This window comes from Molothrus ater, chromosome 3, assembly GCF_012460135.2.
Source record: "Molothrus ater isolate BHLD 08-10-18 breed brown headed cowbird chromosome 3, BPBGC_Mater_1.1, whole genome shotgun sequence".
Taxonomy (NCBI): domain Eukaryota; kingdom Metazoa; phylum Chordata; class Aves; order Passeriformes; family Icteridae; genus Molothrus; species Molothrus ater.
In genome coordinates this window covers 35861836-35882267 of record NC_050480.2, presented here as the reverse complement: position 1 = coordinate 35882267, position 20432 = coordinate 35861836, and the positions used below count along the sequence as shown (strand labels likewise).

The window sequence follows — 20432 nt, the reverse complement described above, 5'->3', positions numbered from 1 at the left end:
AAATGAGCCACCATCTCATTTTGCCAGAACAGCCATTTGCCACGAAGCTCACCCAGCAGATGTTGGCTCCAATGAGCCTGCTTTGCCACACATCAGCAGCTCCCTGCAGCACAGGGCTCAGCCAGCACAGCAAGCTCATGTCTCAAACCCATCCCTCGTGGTAACTCATAACACCAGCCTGACTGCTCTCCAATCACTGATGGCTTTGACTTCCTAGCACCCAGACAGCCATGAGAAATCATCTCATACCTAAATGTCTTCTCGATTATCCAGAAATTTCCCAATTTTCTAAGAGAATACTGTGGCCTTTGAAAGTAAAGGAAATTCAATGCTAACTGAAGTCCAAAACCAAGTCTCCTTCAATTCTGGAACAAAGTGGACACTCCCAGCCCAACATAGAGATGACATCTGGCAGACACGCAAGTCTGCTGCTCAGAGGATGTGATGTTTTGCCTTTGAAACTAGAACCCATAATTCTGGGTTGTTGTTCTGCCAATTTGATCTGAAAGGAACAGCAGATTGTCCCATTTAAGAAATTCATGCCAATACTTGCTTATATTTCTGGCACACCTTCAACTAAAACGCTGAGAATTCAAGCCTTCCACCCCAGTGACTCCAGGCTGTTCAGGCTGTTGATGTTTTCATCCTTGTCTATGCACTGCTTCAAACACAAACTGCACTATGCTTAAACCACCCAGTAAAAGACAGGCTTTCCTTTTGTGTTGGGATAACAAAGTAATTCAAGAAAATTGTACAGATAATGCATAAAGAATGAACCACAAAACTCCTATCAAATCCAGCTAATATTAAAATAATTGTGACTCTAGAATTCTTCTTTGCTTCCAGATCCTAAGCTGGCACTGAAGAATTACTCCTACTGTATTTACTTTAGGAAACAGAAAAGAGCCTATGAACAGCAGGTGCACGCCACTCTCACAGAGAGACTTTTTAGGCTTCAGCCTGGGGAAGTGACATGAGGAGACAGAGGTTTCCATGGCCATTATATCCCAGGCTGATGGATGACCAGATTAGCAAAGAAAAAACAGTCAGCAATTCTGGTGGAGAATCACATACACAGGTACTGGAAATGGATTACACAAAAGCCAAGTTTCTTTCCTATTTTAAGAAGATTACATATACTATGAGATATATAGATAATATTGCCAGCAGGCACAAGCTGACTTTTTTAGGTGGGTATCCAGCATAAAGAACTGGCTTTTATCCTTCCCAGTTCTGTTTCTTTTGCACTACACTAGCAAAAAAAAAAAAAAAAAAATCCCACTACAGGTACCTTACATGCTTGATAAAAAAGACTTGCAGTCTCAGTCAAGAGGGATTGGAGAAATTGATGGGTAAAGTCCAGTTCATCAGGAGCTACTAGAAAGAGTTCCCAATAATGAGATTCCTTCTTGAAAAGTCTCTTGGGTAATGGTTGGTAAATATTCTGAGTTAATAGTGGAAGAAAGAACATTCTCCACACACCTTTTCCTGACATTTTATTTACCTTCTTCCTATGAAGTTTCAGCATATGCTTAGGGGCAGCACTAAATTTTGCAGAGAAGGACAGGTTATTTCTTAAAAAGCTGTCTTTAAACTGGAAGCAAGTAAACAGAATCAAGAAACCAACTAATTACTGGAAACAGAAAATTATTAAAATAAAGAAATGAAAATTTGCATTGCAAGATTGATAGTTATCAATGAAATGACAAGAGTATGCAAATCTACCAGCTTATGTCTGTCATACCAAAACCATTCCCTGTAAACAGTACAGTAAACCAGACAGATACATACAAATACAAATCTGGATCAAACAGATGGTATATTCTCACTCTGGATGGCAACATCCATTCAGAGAAATAGACAGAATTCAATCTTCTTTCATGTCTATATTCATAATAAGTAAAAGCTTGTCCTGTTCCAGGCAGAACAGGGTTGATTTTTTGCAGTATCCAGGAGAGGACCCAGAGGTTAACGTACCCCACCTCAGACCATTGCTGGGGCAGGGGAAAGGGATTCTCCTCTGGGAGGGGGTTCCTTCTGGCCAAGTAAGAATGGTGGAGGGAGCAGTTGGGTGGTGCCAGGTCCACACTGGAGGGAGCAGCTGGATAATGCCTGCTCCCAGCTGGAGGGAGAGGTCAGGGTGGTATAGCTGCAGTTGGGTTGAGCTCCATGATGAGCATTTCTGCATGTGAGTCACTCTCTCTTTTGTTCACTTTTGTTAATAATATTGTTGCTGTTTGTTCTCTTATCTCATTGCTGCTTCCAGCAAATTGTTCTTATCTCAACCCGTGATTTGTTACCTTTTGTGCCTCCAATTCTCCCCTCCAGCCCACCACAGGGGGAAGGGAAGGTAGGAGCCAGCAAGGGGCAGCATGGTTTGGAGTGTCTCAGTGGGAGCACTAAACTGGGGAGTATCACTCCTAAAGCACAAGCACACAATACAGTTTAAATGAAGGCCAGGGCTGATACAAGTGCTTACCTCAGTCTGTTGGTGTAGGTATCTACACAGGTCTTCATTTTAGCCAACAAGGTCCCAACAGAAGCCTGGGACTCCAACTGCTCTTCCTCCTCTTCGCTGCTTTCTCCCGACAGAGGAAGAAGTAAGGGCACCATGGATGTGCAAGAGGCAATAGCACGGAGCAGCTCCAGCAGAGCTCGGTACAGGGGAACGTGGCGAGCCATATCCAAAACTGCAAGAGACAAGCAGTTTACTAAAATTACTAACACTGCAGACCCTCTCACTCCTAGTATGGATGTTTCAAAGAGAAAAGCTACATTTTAGTAATTATTAAAATATTAATGAAATGTAACGATAAAATCCAGTATTTTGTAATCATCATTTTGAATTTGTGCTGTAATGGACCTGTACAGAAAGAAATGTACAAGATACCTGGAAAACAAAGGTTAATAAAAGACACAAGAGGACAAAAGTGCTAACAAGGTAAGGCACAGGATTATCACATGCTATATTAATTTCTAGTACCTTAATATACAGTCCTGGCTCAAATTGTATGCTAACAGTAACAGTAAACAAAAATCTCTGGAGGAAAAATTGCAACCTATGGCAGAGTAGCATCTGCTGAATCTAACAGCATAAGCATGTATAAAGACTTTCACATCACCCACTTTATTTACAGTCATCTTCTCCTTTGGGAAAATTTCTCTGCATTATTGCAAAAATATTTATGGTTCTGTAATGAATGAAGTTATCTACTAAGTAGAAGTCCAGTTTTCTTCTTTTCATGAAGAAAGGATTGTTTTAGAAACCATTATGAATCTTGCAGAGAATGCAAATTTTATCTGCATATATATATAAACCACAAAACAGCAAAGATGAGCAAGAACATAGATTAGGCAGGCAAACCTCACTGTCTTAGTGCTTTTCAGTGTGATATATAAGTGCTTCAGAAGTAACTGTGGGTAGAATACAGATATCAGCTCCTCTGATTAGGGAAGACAGGCAGAGATACACAATTCTAATGGATTCCCTAGCACCACATTGTTTATTTTTCTTCTCCACTTGTTTAGACAAATATGTAATGGATGTCATTTCAACTGACTTTGTATCATTAATAGAAATCCTGAAAATGTAGCAATAGACAGATACTTTAACACAGCTGCTTCCTCTGCCCCTAGGACATGCTATGTTTAACCTAACTGCAGAAAATATTTGCTCCAGTTTAAAGTATTCACAAATGACTGAGTTTATGATAGAATAAATTTATTCTTTTTCCAGCAAAAAAGGCCAGACAACAAAAAGCCCCTGACAACTTGCATTAGAACAGAACAAAGTACAGAAGAACTCTTTAATGTTTCATTTAGCACATCTCATCCTCCAAGCTAAAGCAGATCAGAGACTTTCAACTCCTGTCACCAAACCCTTAGCTCTAAATACAGCAGGATGGGGCAGTATAAATAGCCAAGCTAAATTCAACAAGCCAGTTTATGCAGTTTAAGGCCGGATTTATCTCTGCCAGGACTTCTTTGATCAATAGCTTGCTATTTGTCTTTTGAATCTATTACAGTGGTACAAACTCTTAACTGGGTGAAGTGCTATTGAATAGGAAGAAAATTTACCAAAACAAAATATTAATCTGCCAGGCCTGGTGTCATGGCTCTAAAAATAACCCATGTCAAAATAATCCGTATATCTAAAGCAAACTGAATTTAAACAGTGATGTTAAGAAAACCAGTTTGAATTACCTGCTGATTCTTACCTTTACATATATATTTTTATATATATATGCCTCCATTTTTTATGCTCAGTTACTAGTGAAGAATGATTGCCCACAAAAAAAACCCCACAATATGTAAAAATAAACACATATGGATCTGATTATGTGTGGATTAAAAAAAAAAAATCCAAACACACACACATCCATTAAAAAAAAAAAAAAAGAAAAAAAGAAAAGGAGGGTGGTGAAAGAAGGGCAAGCATAAAATATATCCTACCATAGCCCTGGCCAGAAACCATCTCCCACCTGTAGTGCTAAAGACCAAGTGGCTCCTCAATTTAATCAATAGCTGTTTATTATGAGGATGGTGAGTGAGGGAGAGATATGACCTCTTAGATAACCACAGCATTTCACTCTGGAAACCTTTTATTTATTTATCTTAACCATGAAATTTTCATGAGACCAGAATACATAATTCCAAATCCTTCAATGCTGGCTTGCCCTTTCCTTTGCTAAATGGATAGTTAAGTTCAAAATTCCCATCATGAAGGGAACTGAACCGACATAACTTTCAAGTGGGAATGTTTTCCAGAGAGATGGGAGAGATTCCTGGTTTTAGCAGATCTAACTCACTTGCACTGCTTTGCTATAATTCCCATGTGAAACAAATGAAATGCATTCACTTGGCTTCAATTTAAACAACCTTTTAGGGAACAACAACTAATTTCTTTTACCTTAATGCCAGACTCTGTGAACTCAATTTTTGGTACCATTATGTGTTTTATCCTATTTTCCTCCTTCATTATATTTACTAAGAATTGTGACTCATGCAAGTTTATTTTTCTGCCCAAAATGCCTCAACTCCCTTCCATCCCCAATCTAAAGCCCCAAAATGTTCATCAAGACTGGATTTCTAGATAAATATCAGAAAAACTTGCTGGAAAGAACCTAGAATTTTTATTATTATCTTTATCTGTTTATTATCTTCATCTGGCAGTTCACCTACTCCTTGTGCCTGCTTTCAGTTGAAAGAATGCCAACTGATTACAGTGTATGCTCAGAGCAGATACAGCTCTGCTTTCTGAAAGAGGTGAAGAAGACTTGAGCAGTTTGTTGAGCTCTAGGTAATTTTTAAGACACTATGTTTAAGCCACTAGGACAACAGGATACTATTTTGTACATTACACTCCTGGACCAGATCTACTCTTTGCTAACCTGTCCACCTCTTTCTGGTGTGACCAGCTGCAGCTACAGATGTCCCAACAGCAATTTTCTGGACTGAGAGAGGTTTAACACATCCAGCAGCATCCCAAGTAGAACTTCAGTTCAGGCTGTGCCACTCACACTCCAACACTGTCCTTGCTGCTTTTAGTGCTTGCAGCACATTTAGTCAGGATTTCTAAATAAGATTTTTCCTTCAGATATCATTATGTATTTCAGAAATATAAATTACACAGGTTTATAATAAAAAAAAAATTGATCCTGTAATAAGGTCCTTTATGGGAACTGAATTGAAATACTACAAACATGAATTAAAACATAAAATACAAACTTGAAAATTAAAATGCCTATCTCCATCAAATAAAAGCAATGGAACTTTTGGACTACTGTCCTCACATACAGGTATCTGGCCAACTAAATGTCAACAATTTGGATTTCAAGCAAATATAAACTCCAGTGAAGAACACATGTTAAAAGTAAACCACTGTATTCTTCAAAGTATGCCCTCCCTTGGGAACATATCCAGCTTTTTTTGTCTGACTCAATTGAGCAATGAAGGTGTATCATAACACTTTACCTGAATTAAATATGATAGCTTTTCTTATAGGAAAAAAATCCAACACACCACGAAATAGAAACAAATACTTCTGCTTATACCAGACCTATAATTTGAATACTATTAGAACATATTTAATATGTCAGAATCTTTCTGTATGGGTACTTCAGTTGTGTGAGAAGGCATCAACAGTGTTTTGTTTATACCGGCATGCATGTAAGCACACCCAACTGCAAATACACAGCATTCCTAAGAATGGAAATGGGAGATTAACATTCTTGGCTTTGTAAAAATGACAGATGGATATTTATCCATGAGTGTCTGTTATCCCAAGGACAAAACAGTTACGAGATAATGACAGATACCTTTCACCCAGAGCTCTGTTTGGGGCTCTCAGTCTCCCGCACTGAGTACACTCAGAGTGTCCTGGCTGTCAGGCTCCCACCAGCTGTGCTGTCACATCTGTCCATTTTTGTGCTGTTGGTGCTCCCTGATTCTGTGGGTCAATGAAGTGCTTAGGAATGTTCAGCTCCCAGCACCACAGAAGCTCCCCCCTGTTGACTCTCAAACAGAACTGCTGCCCCAGAGAGCCCATGTGAACTTCTGCTGGCTATCCTGAGCACGTCTTCAAATGATGACTGTATGACACATACTTACATCAAAAGAAAAGATTAAATTATTTCATTTCTATACTCAAGGCAGGGGTTTGCACTCAGGTTTTATCCTGCTTCCTTGTCCACCTTAACTAGGGCTGTCAGGATAGGTCTGCCTGTGACAAGGTGGTGTTCCAGAGAAGGCTCCAAAACCAGAGCTGGGAACTGGGAACTGGCTTCTGCATCACCTGACCCAAGCTGCTTCCCCACAGCCTGCCATGGGACTCTCAAACTGCACTGAGTGAATACACATCATGGTCTCACCTGCTGGCTACACCAGCAGTTAACCAGCCCAGCCAGCAGAGCATGAAGCAGAGCACAGGCTAAAACCTGCAGTTGAACCTGGAGCAGGAGCAGGCAGCTGCAGGACACCATCACAGCCCCTTGCTGGGGCCTGGAGGCAGCTGTGACAGCCCAGGGTGACAGAGCAGGGCAGGAGGTGACAGAGAACAGCAGGCAACAGCACCATGGGCCAGTGGCCAGATGATGACAGCAGTGCTCTTAAAGGCTGGAATACCAGTGCTACCACACATAACTGTTACCAGTAGCATTTTTATTCTATTAACCTTGTTTTATTAATTAAGCAATTATGAATGGACATATCCAAAAAATGGGTCAGTGTTCTTATTGTCCCTGATAATTAGCAAGGAAGTTCAGGGGCAACAGGCAGCATACATATTTACTCACAATTCACATTAAAAAAGTACCTTAGGTTTAAATTTATTCCGTTGTACTTTGAGAAGCAGAAACCTCAGCACCTCAGCAAGGTCACTGCCATTTACTAAGATAGGTGGGGATGACAAACATCTAGAAAACATCTCATGGTTTAGGGGAATTCAGCTAGTCTCTTGCCACAATATTTGCAACTTAGAAAGATGCTGAATAAAGGCTAAATAAGTAAAAAAATAGAGATTTCATGAAACTAAATCTCCCTTCTATGCTAGTAACAATAAGTCTGATTTGGGTGGAAGGAAAAGGAGTATGACTGAAGTTTTGTTAAGAATTTTTGAGTTCCACAAACTGCTGAGCATCCTGCCTTTTGAAAACTGCAGTCTTTCACATGCCTAAACATCATGGGATGTTAAGGCATTTTTGAGAATTTTTAACCTATGCCAGCTTATTCCTGGGAAGCAACTGATTAACATTTAATGATCATGTGTGATTTCAGAACATTTAAATTGCTTCCCACAAATCTATTTGTTCATCACTAATATAGATCTACTTCTTACAACTATCTAAGACTAGCCATATCCAGTTACAACCTTAATATAATGAGAAAGAAGGATATGAGGGCAGGTAGTTTCACAGGATCAAGGTATCACCTTAAACTTCATATATATCTGTAGCAAGATAATGACCCAACTGAGTCTAATACTCCTTTGCTTTCTTTTAATATTATACAATATTCAAACAAAGAATAGCCAGGCCTAATGGCCCATTAAATAGGCAGTACTGAACAGCAATAAATTTTTTTGCAATTGATTTAACATCCTCAGTTCAACTTAACTGGCTATGAAAAAGATTATTTCCATTGCAAAGTATATTTAAAACATCACAAAGAATATGCATATTTATTCTAAAATGAGGCAAACTATTAATATAGTGTATCCATTATATAAAAAAATCTTCACACTTTACAGCAAATTAAAGAGACAAATACAGAAGAACAATTTGTAAGAAAATGATGCAAAGTTCTTATTTACTTGCATCTAGTGTCAAGGTCTTTCCCACTGTAATTCTCACTGTGACTGTATTAATAATTCCTACCCCAAAGGAGCCTACAAACTTGGTGTAAAAAAAACCCCAAACAGCCCCTTGAGGAAAAATAAAAAATCAACACCTCTACCAGTTTTACAGCTATGACTGTACCAGATGCAGACCCTCCTTTCTTCTGGGCTCTGACAAAAGCTGTCTATATATACTCTCAATCTATACTCTCCTGTAAGTAACCTCTCATTTTCTGCACTCATTATTTAAGGACTTAGTGAAATTCAGGTCATTTTAGAGGCCCACAGAAGTATTTTTCTTCTGTACAATCTTGTTTTACTTTGGACCAAGACACATGACTGATGCTCTGCCTTTGCTGAAGGAAAGAAGGTTGTGCTGGCAGCCGCAGCAGCAACTGGAAACTCTTCCAAAACTACAGTCCTTTTGTTTCTTTTCTCAAAGAGATCTACCACCACAAATATGAGAGAGATGATAATGAAGGATCAATTAAAAGGAAGTAGCTGAAAAGAAAAATGTCTTCAGGAGAGAACCCATATGGAAACCCCAGAAATATAATGGGGGCCTCCTTCTTGCATGGGATAAAGTTTCCAGTGACCCAAGAGATGCCTTCAAACCTCATTTCTTATTTTATTTTGGATCTGTTTCAGTAAGATGTTTCATCTTCCTGAGAAGATGAATGTGTTTTGTTAAATACTCATCCTGAAGTAGCCATGTAACCCTGATTCAGTTTTAAGCAATGTGAAAGATAAATACCAGTTATGTGGACTAACTATATTATAAAACTGTTTTATTCATATCATGCACAAATGCTCTAAATTTACTACAATATATCCAAGTCTCCCCTGCAAAAACCCAAGAAAATACCTATGTATTCTGAGTAACCTATTTTTTCTTTCATAGTAATAAAGTTTAAAAGACATGGGATCATCAGCTTAAGAAGCTCAAAGTAAAATAAGACATTCTTATTACCCTGCTACTTACTAAAGTTTAAGGCCAATGTTAAGACCACGACTACAGTACCACATTCACCTGGCACTACACATTTTCCTTTTTTATTTCATGCTTTTAAACCTCCAAATAAATTAAAAGTAAGATCCAAAAGTTGTCAATTTTACACAATTTCTAAAACATGCTAAGTAATTAGTGAGGACTTTTTTTTTGATGCCTCAGTATGCTATTCACCCATAGCCATGATCAGATTAAAGACTTCAGGATCTCATTATCATATTAAAGACTCTCAGCTGCTATGAACACCACTGTTCAAAAAAACCCCAAAAACAAAAACAACACACAAAGGAAGCACTAATTTTGTATTTTTAATTAAAACCTTCAGAAGACAGAGTCTTGTGGCCACATATACTGCCAAGCACGAGTGAGGCACTCCATTTTTGCAGCAGGGCCACACACCCTTTTGCTAAATATTTTAAAACTGGAGCCGTTCTTCAGCCCCCATTTGCTGCCTCTTTGCAAACATATGATGTATGAATGCAGTCCCTGCTGCAGGCAATAGTGTCAGTTCCAAATACGTCATGCTCTGCTGCCTCTTGATTTTCTGTTTCACAATCAACCCAGGGCAAGCCTCTTTTATAATAGGCCTAATTAACACGCTGTGCTCTGCTCTGCTTTGCTAGAAAAAGAGATTGCCCACAGAGTAGCTCAAAATCAGATCTCTAAGAAAACATTAGCCTTTGAGTAAAAATAAAACAAAAGCTTTCCAAATATTGTCATCTTGTAGTAATTTAATTAGCTTGACTTCTTCACTTATTTTAAAATAGGAATAACACCAGCATTTTCACAGTACTGTTTTCAGTACTAAGAAGGATGACATCAAGAGAGATTTGTCCCTTGAATGATGAAGCAGGAGAAAGGGGTTAAGCACCCTTATCGGCCATGAGTCACAAAGCCCACGTCAGAGCAGAAAAACAACACAAGAAGGGTGGGCCTCTGAATTTAAGATGGGTACAGTGTCATGCTCCAAATTATTACTATTATTGTTCAGACACAACTTGAAAATTTTGTCCTTCTGATGTCAGCACTGAGCCCATTAGCAGACAAAAAAAATCAGGTCAAATGTTAGAAAAGCTGATAATAAATTATAAATTAATTACTGAGGCTGCATTCAATCATTAGTATCACTTCAACACCATGTGCATTTCCCCCTTTTATAAAAGAGATGGGACAGACCTGGAAAAGAGAGAGAAGGGTGACTAAACAACACAAGGTACAGAATGAGCTGCTGCACTGTCTAAAATGAAATAAAGACATTGCAGCCTCAGTGACTAATGAAGGGTATCATAAAGACATTGCTTTTAAATTATGAGTGCTAAAAAAAGTGCATAGAATTGGACTGATCAATATGTTCAAAGGAATGGGCACACCATTAGAAGAAATAATGCCATTTGTATAAGAACGTACACTACACAATACATCACTTTTAAGGTCTGGAAAAGCTTAGCACTGAATGTCAGGGTAGTAAATATTGTCACAAGTTCAAAAGTAATTGGGTAAATTGATGTAAGAACAGGCCATCAAGGGCTAATAAATGAGGGGACACCACCCTTGGCAACATACTAGCAATATCAAAGCAGCATCTGCATGGCACCCCATCTCTATATTCTCCCTCTTATTGGTGATAAAGTGGCAGCCTAACAACCTTGTTCTGTCTTGGTATTGCTATTACAGTGTGTTCTAGGAAACTTGGGAAAAAAAAAAGTGTAACTGCAAGAGGAAAGGAAATGTGCTCGATTAGACAGGCAAAAGGCACTGCTCAGGCAAGTTGGACAGTCATCCACAGTGTAGTAATGAGCACTCAAAACTAGAGCGCTTAGCCAACTTCCTGGCTTACTTGTTTTTTAAAGAACATCTGATTTTGGTGGAATTGAATATTTTCAGGAAAGTTCTGTTTAAAAGTCAAGTCAAGCAACACTTTTAACACATGTATCCATGAATCCAGAAAAAACCCTTTGCCAGAAGAAGTGTGAGGCATTATTTCATTAAGCCAGTATGTACAGTTCAATAAACAAGACACAATTTCCTGCATGTGAAAGGATGGGAAAAAGAAACCGAAACTTTTGTAAAGTCATGAAAACCAAAGTGAGCTTTTAAAGCATAAGTGACTATTAAAGCCATGCATGATCCCCAGTTTTGGAGATATTACTATTTAATGCTGCACTCTAGTCCCTCATAATGGAATTCACTAGGGATCACTCTGTGCCATTAAACAGAACGCCAAACAAACCTGAAAGGGTGGTCAGGTAATGGAGAGATTCTTCTTGCAGTCTACAGAGGAATCTTATATGAGGCTTGGGAATACATCATCAAGCAAAATTAATTAATGAAATCTAAAAATGCAAAATTGTGTATTCAGTGGTTGTTTGATTTTAAGCATGGCCCAGCAGACATCAGTGTAGAAAGGCTGTGAGCAAGGTACTGAAGAGTAAGCACAAACTGCCATGGAATCCAACCCTATCACAACTTTTAATAACCTCTCCTCTGAAAGAAAGCTGGATTGACCCATTAACAGTTCTTAAAAACAACAAAATATGGAGGAACTCAAGAAAGCATAAAGCTCTAACCAAATCAAGTTTGCATTGAAATCTAGAAAACAATTGGTGTTGTTGGAAGCATCAATGCTCCAGGAATGTTCTATATTAACAAATAAAGAACAATATAGAGAAAGGCATAAATAAAAGAAAAAATAATTTAAAAAATATATGAAAAATGTGAAGACAGACACATATAAAGACAGGCCTTCAGAGACTGCATGAGAGTAAGTTGTTTGCCTGGTTAAGGGATGACAAAAAACTTATTGCTAATACAACCCACTATGGCATTTAGTAAGATAGAGAGGACCAATGATTTCTATTTGAGGTCAATGTACTAAAATAAATCTAATAATAAAGGTAAGCTAGAAGTGTCAAATTCATCTTCCACTTAGAAAAAGAGGAGAAATATTTTCTGCAGAGAAAAATACAAGATTTAAATACTCTGCAGAAAAACCCTTTCTTCAAAAAAGTAAAAATAAGTTCAAAAAAAGTAAGGAGGTGGAGGCTTGCTTATCATGTCATCTTTAGTGTTCCAAGTGTGTAGCACTATACAGAGATGAAAGGAAAGGTATCACTACCCTTAGGACATGTATCAGGATTTTTTTAATAAAAGTTACACTGGCTTTCATCATCCCTGCAATGGAGAAGGGAATAGTGATTTCACTATTTTTGGCAGAGGAGTGGGCAAGCAGCCACCTTGAAATGGTGAAATTACCTCTTCCAGGCCATAAAACAGTCACTAGTATTTTAGAATAAGAAAGGAATTGGAAATAAGATGGAAACCTGCCATTTCATTGCACATGCTGCAGAAATAGATGCAGAAATTCAAAATTAGATAATGGAGTTGTGGAGTGTTTTTAAACTATTACTTCAGCAGATGGAAAAAGGCCAAGATTTGGGTCTTCTGCTCTGTCAGCAGAAGATACCAAGACTGTTACTGGAATGAAAGGATGTGTGATTGCTGTGCTTTATTTTTCCTGTATGTGTGAGCACACCTACAAGGTCATGTCCTCAGGGGATAGAAAGGAGACTATTTAAGCATCTCATTCTGCATTCAATATTTAATTATTTTGCTTGGCCAAGATAGCAGAGCCACTATGCATATGCAAAACAGAACTTTTATCACTCCTGTGTATTTTTCAGAGAATAGTCGGTTCTTTAAATACCAAGAAAGGCTTTGAGTAAACACACAAAGAGCATGCTGAAAAGTTACAGCTTCCTTGAGTCCAAGTCAAATGAGAGGTAACTCTCTGTATTTACTGCATATTCAAAGTGTCTTAGATAGGTCTTATGTGGTAAATATATCAACCAATTTAATATATGGTAGGAAGAAACATCTCTAAGACTTCTGGAATAGGAAAATTTTCACCTTCCTGCAACCTCATGCAAGTTCCTGCACCACTTAGGAAAATGGATCATCCTCCATTATGCTACAGCAGAGCAACAAAAAATAACTCAAAATGAAATACAATATTCTTTTGTTAATAAGCTGTGTTACCTTGATGTCCTTTAGAGAGGACAAGAAGATACAAATCCCATAATAAAAAACTATACTTTGTGTTGGAATAATTTGCCATAGATTACTTCCTTCAACCACAGGGATCCATTTCCTTGGATTTGTACTCAGGACTAAGAATACTCTCAGAGGAGAGTAAGAAAGGAAATACTCTGAGTGGGAAGTGCCTGCATAACAATATGGGAAGTGCCAGATACATTTACAATGTTTTATTTTCAAAAACATGAGAGGAAAAAAGAACACAAAAGAAATAAATGACAAATAAGGTTGTTACTGTCCAGAAAATGAAAACCTATCACTTGACTAAATAAATAAGACTTTCAACTGCTGAAAATGAAAGTCAGCCCTCACTTCACTAAGTTCTTCAAATGCACATCAAGCCACACATCCCAGATGATAAAACTCTTCCCTGAAAGTACAGTGAGCTTGCTCTTAGGAAAAACAAAGCCAAGATGTCTAGGACAACCTCTGGCAATCTGCTCTGCACATGAACAGAAAGAGATTGTTAGGGATTTCTTTAGTCAGAAAGGAATTTTTGTAGTCAGGAAATTTTTAGCAGCTTATCTAACTGTGCTGCTACTACTTGGGAAAATCACTACTTTTACATACTACAAAAAACTGAAAATCACTACTTTTAAATACTACAAAAAACTGAAAATGTGTTACTTACAGTTCTTTCAGAGGTCTCTTGTGTACCTTAAAACATTTGTGTTCTGTTAGTGTTTACTGTATCTTACCAGGAAGGCGCAAGAGTTAAAAAAAAGGAAGAACACACAGTGGACATTTCTGCTATATAGGAACTGTGTAGGACATGTAGTGTGGTGTCACATTCTTCTTTGGAGTCATATCCTCTTTTCAAAAAAGACTGAGTCTGTTAGTAATGAGGCATAATTTTTACAATTAATTCTTAATGCCTCTAGTAAAATCTGTGAATGTTTGTAGCATGTGGCACTGCAGAGCAGTCTATTTCACACATCCACCACTCATATTCCCAACCATAATTACCAAGTCTATATGAAACCACTTGAGATGCACTGTCTAACTAAAGTAAAATAAGAAAAAAATGGTAGGACTGGGAATATTTATTCTGGAAATTTTGAAAGATGCAGTCTGGTATCTCCAATTTTAAAGGGCTGGCTGAACACCTTCACCAGTAACCCTCAGAGGGGAAACCAATCCATTACTTATAGACTCCCAGGCTTCCCATATGAGCAGGATACAGCTATCAGTGTGGCTTCCAATTGATGAAGGGAAAAAACAAACTCCTGAGTGAAGCACTCCTGAGCCTTAGCAATGAGATGAATGGCCCAAGAAAACCTAAGGATAGGCTCCCTCCAGACTAAACTTCACTGCCTTGCGCCTTCAAACCGGCAGGGCAATGGCCTGCACTGTTTTCCCAAAACTAAAGAGCCATCACAACAAGATGGTGACAGTCTATTGGCAGAAGGAATTTTACTGAACCCTCACGGCCAAACCCAGACACTTTTGAAGGCAACAACCCAGGCCTTTTATTTCTCAAGAGAACAATTAAAGGTAAGCATACAGAAACCAATCTTAGGAATGAAACAAACACCAGCTGCATCTCATCCATGATTTGTTAGCTTCTATACATCCTTGTATCAAGGATCAGCATCTAACAGTATCTCCTGAAAGAGAACTCATCTGCAGGAGGCAGGAAGGCAAACACCATAGTTTAGTTTCCTTTTACATAAGACATATATTATACAGTGGAGTGCAAGGCATAAAGGTCTGTGAAAAAATCTATCTCTGCTTAGTACCAGAAGAGTAATGTCTAAGTGGATCCAAAGGGGAATAGTAAAAAATTACAGGTCCTTGACAGGCAGATATAGATACAGCAGTCTGTTGTTTTCAAGACAGTGATATTATCCAATAACCACAAAGGTCCACAAATCCATAGTGGTCTCAGATGAGGAAGAAATCTTGTTTATTTAGCTTTTCAGGACTGTCCTGTAAAGCACCTTCAGAAGCTTAGCTACCAATTGGAAAAATTTCTGTTATTTAAGGCTTACAAAAAGAAAGTGACAGACAAAAACTCCACCCCACTCTTGGTTCCACAGCAAAACACTCTAGCATTTAGGCAGCAGGACAAAAAAATAGGTGGATGAGAAGCAGAAGTAAGAACAACGTGGGATGTGAGAAGCCCTACTGAAATCTCGTCTTTACCCCTCCTATTTCTCACCTGATATTTCTTGAGTATCTTAATCATGAAAATCCTTTCCTTCTGGAAAATTTAATGGGCACTTTAATTCACTATGATCAAGTGAGGGGGGCCAGAGGTCACAAGCTAGTCTGAGGAATGTTCTGTACTTGCAGCTGCAAAATACACCACCAGCTGAAAAAATCAATGAAGATCTGCCAGTTCATGAATTTATGTTTAAAAGCCGTATAAAACAATGTGCAGTACAGGTACAGATAAAGATTGAAGCCAAGTTCCAGTGTCTCAGTGAACTTTGCTAAATACCAATTTGCTGAAAAAAAATACCTCCAATTAGCTCTTTGTAGCAAGCTTCAGTCTTGAAAAGGGCAAGTGCTTTATCTGTCATGCAATCCAGTGCCCAATTACAAATCAAATTTAAGCTACTTCATTCCTACAACTAGGTTTCTAATTTTCAAAGATTCCAATGCCATGATGTTTCAATAAATAATTACTCCTTATAAATTAAAACAAATTTCTGCAATTTCTGTTTCAGTAGAGCTGAAACTACAAATTTATTATTTGTTCTTTCATAAATCTTTTATATTATCAACCAGCCAAATGGATAATCAGTTTTGACATTGAAAAAAATTCTGTTATAGTTCTAATCCAAAAGCAGTATCTACTAGAAAACAGTCTGCTACTTTAAGTGCTTTGAAAATACAAGCATATATTCATATTCTTTTGCAATAGGAAATAAGAGGCTTTGTGGGCTAATATTTTCATCCTCTTACTTCAAAACTATTTCCAAATAAAGATAACAAAACAGAAGAAAGAAACATATAAAAGATGCTGGGAGTGCAGTAATCTCTAGCTTTGTTTTGTTTTTCAAGATCAGTCATCTGAAAAATCAGACAAGATGTGTTCTTTCTCAGATGGTTAAGATGCTTTAAGGACTTAGGAGAAAGAAGTTGGTGTGGTACTGCAGTTCCCTGAGAGCCACCCTCCTGGACTACGATCAGTTCTCATTACTCTGCTTGCCCAGTAAGGTCTCAATATTCACTTACTGGACTCCTGTAACACACCAAAATTTATGAAGATTAGAACTCAAAAAAATGATACTTGAAATATTCCCACAGAAGCATAAAGCCCAACCAGTCAAACATTGTGAAGGAATAGTCTCAAAAACCTGCGATTCTTGATAAAAATCCTCTCTTGAGCTGCAGAGAACAGCACTGAATCAGAACTGAAGCATTCCAGAAGTTACTAACCACTTTAGAAAGGCACAATACTGACACAAGAGATTCTTTTTGATATAAGTAAATAAGAGAAAAATGAAGATTGCACAGTGTCAGAAGGTCACCACACTCAGCTGGGGCTGCATTCCTCGCCTTTATCACAGGAACATTTATCATCAGTCACCAACTTCTGAACTGCTTCAGCACTTGAGGGCAGTGATTTAAATACTTCTCTCCTAACAAATACATGACATGTCATGTGACACCTTCCAAAGGCTGTTCTTTCTAAACTTTTGTTCAATTGTCAAACTTAGTACTTTTCTTGACAAAATAGCAGTGTCCATTCTGACCATGGTCACAGGAATTGAGCTTGACCGGTACCAAGAGAAGCTGGTGTTGAAAGAGCTGTGGCAGAAGAAGTGGTACTACTTCACATTCATTTAATTGACCTCTTAATGCAGAACTATTCAGAGCAAAGGGGGGAAACTGGAACAAGAACATTTTTGCTAAGTGAAAACTGACAGGTGGGAACTGACTGGAGAAACTTCTGTAGTTAGTTATGAGAGAATTCTGATTTTTTCCAAGGGTATTTTGGGTCAGCATCTAAGTTACAAAATCAGGAAAACCCCCAGACAATAGCTAAAAGAACAATAAAGTTCCTCAATCAGAAGGAAAACAAGATGAAGTGTACAGCTGAAGTGCCAAAATCATCAAGTCAGTGCTGAGCTGAAATACATGAAAGAGCCATGAAAGAGAATAGTAGGAAAGCGAAATAAAAATAACTTGCGTTGCTTCAGATGGAGGACCTGAGTCCTTCCTCTTTTTTTCAGCAGAAGAGTAAAAAAATACTTTGAAACCTTGCCATGCCTATCACTGCTGACTCAAGGGCATCACACATCAATCTGCATCATAAAAAATAGGCTAACAGCTACCACAAAGAAAACGGTATCTATGTTATCAGGAGAGAGAAAAAAAATTAAAAAACTACAGAAGAAAGAAGGGATGTGGCTATCCACTTCTTGCTTATGCTAAGCCAACCAGTTCATCTTAATTTATACAAACTATTGCATCTCCCAAGGGACACAGCTTTGCTCTATTGCTCTACAATTTAACTGAAAAACCACCAGACCTCATAAAGGGAAGTTTGTGGAGATTGCTGGAGAAGAAAACTAGAATACATCACCCTACAGAATACATGTGCTACCTAATTTCAAGTACTTTCTGCTTAGGGAAAATTCAGAACAACTATAAGGGAAAACACTCTTCATGGACAACTGATCTTTTGGATTTCATTAGAGCACTTGAACCTAAATAGATTTTAAAGTCTAGACATGATCTGAGTAAAACCATGCTATTTTAATGAAAAAAATACAGCATATAGAATGACTTTAGCATACACAAAAATCCAAATTCTACAAATTCATAAAAATACATGAGGAAAAATACAACAAACGCTTAAGAGAACTTGCTCCTTTTGCAATTGTGATGCTCTGGGTGTACCACATTACTGGTAGCTGTAGCGTATAGCAGGATAATGATCATCAAAGGATTGGGACTGTAAATTGTTGAATTTATACCACGAGGTTTTTACAAGACAGCTTGGAAACTTCCCCTGAAGTAGGAATATCTTTAAAATATGACATACATTTGTACTGCCTAAGGTCTATTCCCATGCAAGAGAAGTGACTTCAGCAGTAATGAACAGAGTGACCTCTAATCAACCAAATTTGCACTGCTCTCAGAATACCACATAAATCAGTTACTGAGGAGTTGCCAAAGTCTTACTAAGTGCTTGAAAGCTCTTCCTAGATGGAAGTAACAGAATTAAATTTAGGATGTTTTTGGATACCAGTGTCCAAACTCCACATACTGTATAACCATGTAATGTTCGCTCCAAAACAGGTGGGTTTATAACTGATGTTTATAAAATGATGACTTAATGTTATTTTACACAAAATGTAAAATCTTTCCAAATATTGAGTATTATGGATAAATCAAGGCCTTTTCTAATCAACCTACATCACTCACTTCACTCATGTGAGAAATCTTGCAAGAAATTTTCTCTTCACACTGGAGATGCTAGAAGGAAGTTATTTGTAAATGCCAGCTTCCACCCAACATGGATGAATTCCTTGAGTTTCCTATAACTGACAAATGTTAAGTCTGACAACCTTTATTTGCTTCTTCTCAAACAGCAACTCTTTGCCACCACTGACAGCTTAAGCAACTACTTCCCCATCCCTACTGTGTTGTGCTGGAGATTTATTTCTGTTTCCCAAGCCCATTCACGTCATGCCCACACAGACACTGCATACCAATGCAATGGCAACCGCTGCGTCTGGATCACGTTGTGCAGGAGGCAGCTCTGCCCATCACCTGTGTGCAAAGGCAGCCCAGACAGGTTTGTTTCCCAAGCCTCACTGAGCCACTGAAGGGCCAGCTGCAGCACAATTATAAAAACAGCAAACCACAATGAGATCTCAACCATGGTAATAACCAGGCCAAGAAATGTTGCAGGATTTTTTTGCTGCTCTCTGTGGGTACATCTTATTTAGCTGTGGAGCTGCAAATGCATCATTAATCTTTAAATAAAATATTCACGTTGCACAATTTCCCTCTTTCACAAGGGAAAGGGTTTGATTTTGAGCAGGTGAGGTACAGCGGCTTGAAAACTCCCCCATCTTTGTATCTCCCCATGGATCCAAATGAATACAGAAATATATTCAAGATACACAGACACAAAACAATTGCAAGACAACTGAAGATGAAGCAGTTTTCAGAAAAAGGGAAGAGCTTGAAAGGAAAGACCATATATAAATTTTTGAAAATATATATTTAAGGAAGCTATGGTGGAGAGATTTAACCCAATTAGTTTATTCTTCTAGAATCAAACAATTTTACTGAGGCAACATAACTTCTGGGATACAGGACAAACCACATAGAAGTACCATACAACTCACAGTACTTTAAATGTGGCATTACCATTAAAATAAGGCACATGCAAAATATGCAGTTTTATTTGTTACTGAGAAAGTAACAAATGTACTTAGACACTTTGGAAAAATAATGAGAAAAAATGTAATGTAAATTAAGTTGAAAATGAAGAGTTTAAAACAATGATTTTACTGTCTTCTGCTTTCTCTATAGATGATTTTTCAACACTGAATTTCAAACAATGCCTTGTAACTCCTAAAATATGCTGTTCTGGAAAATGATTAAGGTTTTCCAGTTACACTCCTATTGTTCAAACTCAATCTAATTAACTGCATTTTGATTTTTCAAAAACATACACAAAAGTACATTTTTGTACATTTGAATTCTGACTTGCTTGGCGTTGCATGTATTTTTTACAAAACAAGTTTTCTGATATATTTAAAATACAGCTGCATTCACAGCAAGAAGCTATGCTACACCAATGAAAATACATTGCATTGGTAGCCTTCATAGATCAAAGTGACTGAATAAAATTATTTGAAATACAGCTCCTTCCAGAGGCTATTAAAATTGCATGGGTTGTTTTTTCTTTTTTTTTTCTTTGTCTGGAGAGACGGGGAGGAGAAGACTTTACAGAGTTCTCCCCCCTTTCCAATTGGGCAGGAAAAAATTGCCTCTCTGATTGAAACAGGAAAAAAATTCTGTTGATGC

The 20432-nt window shown here is 37.9% G+C and overlaps 1 protein-coding gene across 1 annotated transcript in view; it reads right to left on the bottom strand.

The window, feature by feature from the left end:
• BIRC6 (baculoviral IAP repeat containing 6) overlaps nucleotides 1-20432 on the bottom strand; it is a 175842-nt gene that overhangs the window by 19401 nt on the left and 136009 nt on the right. Inside the window, 1 exon segment of the mRNA XM_036380755.2 lies at nucleotides 2480-2690. Coding sequence (XP_036236648.1) covers nucleotides 2480-2690 — 211 coding nt within the window.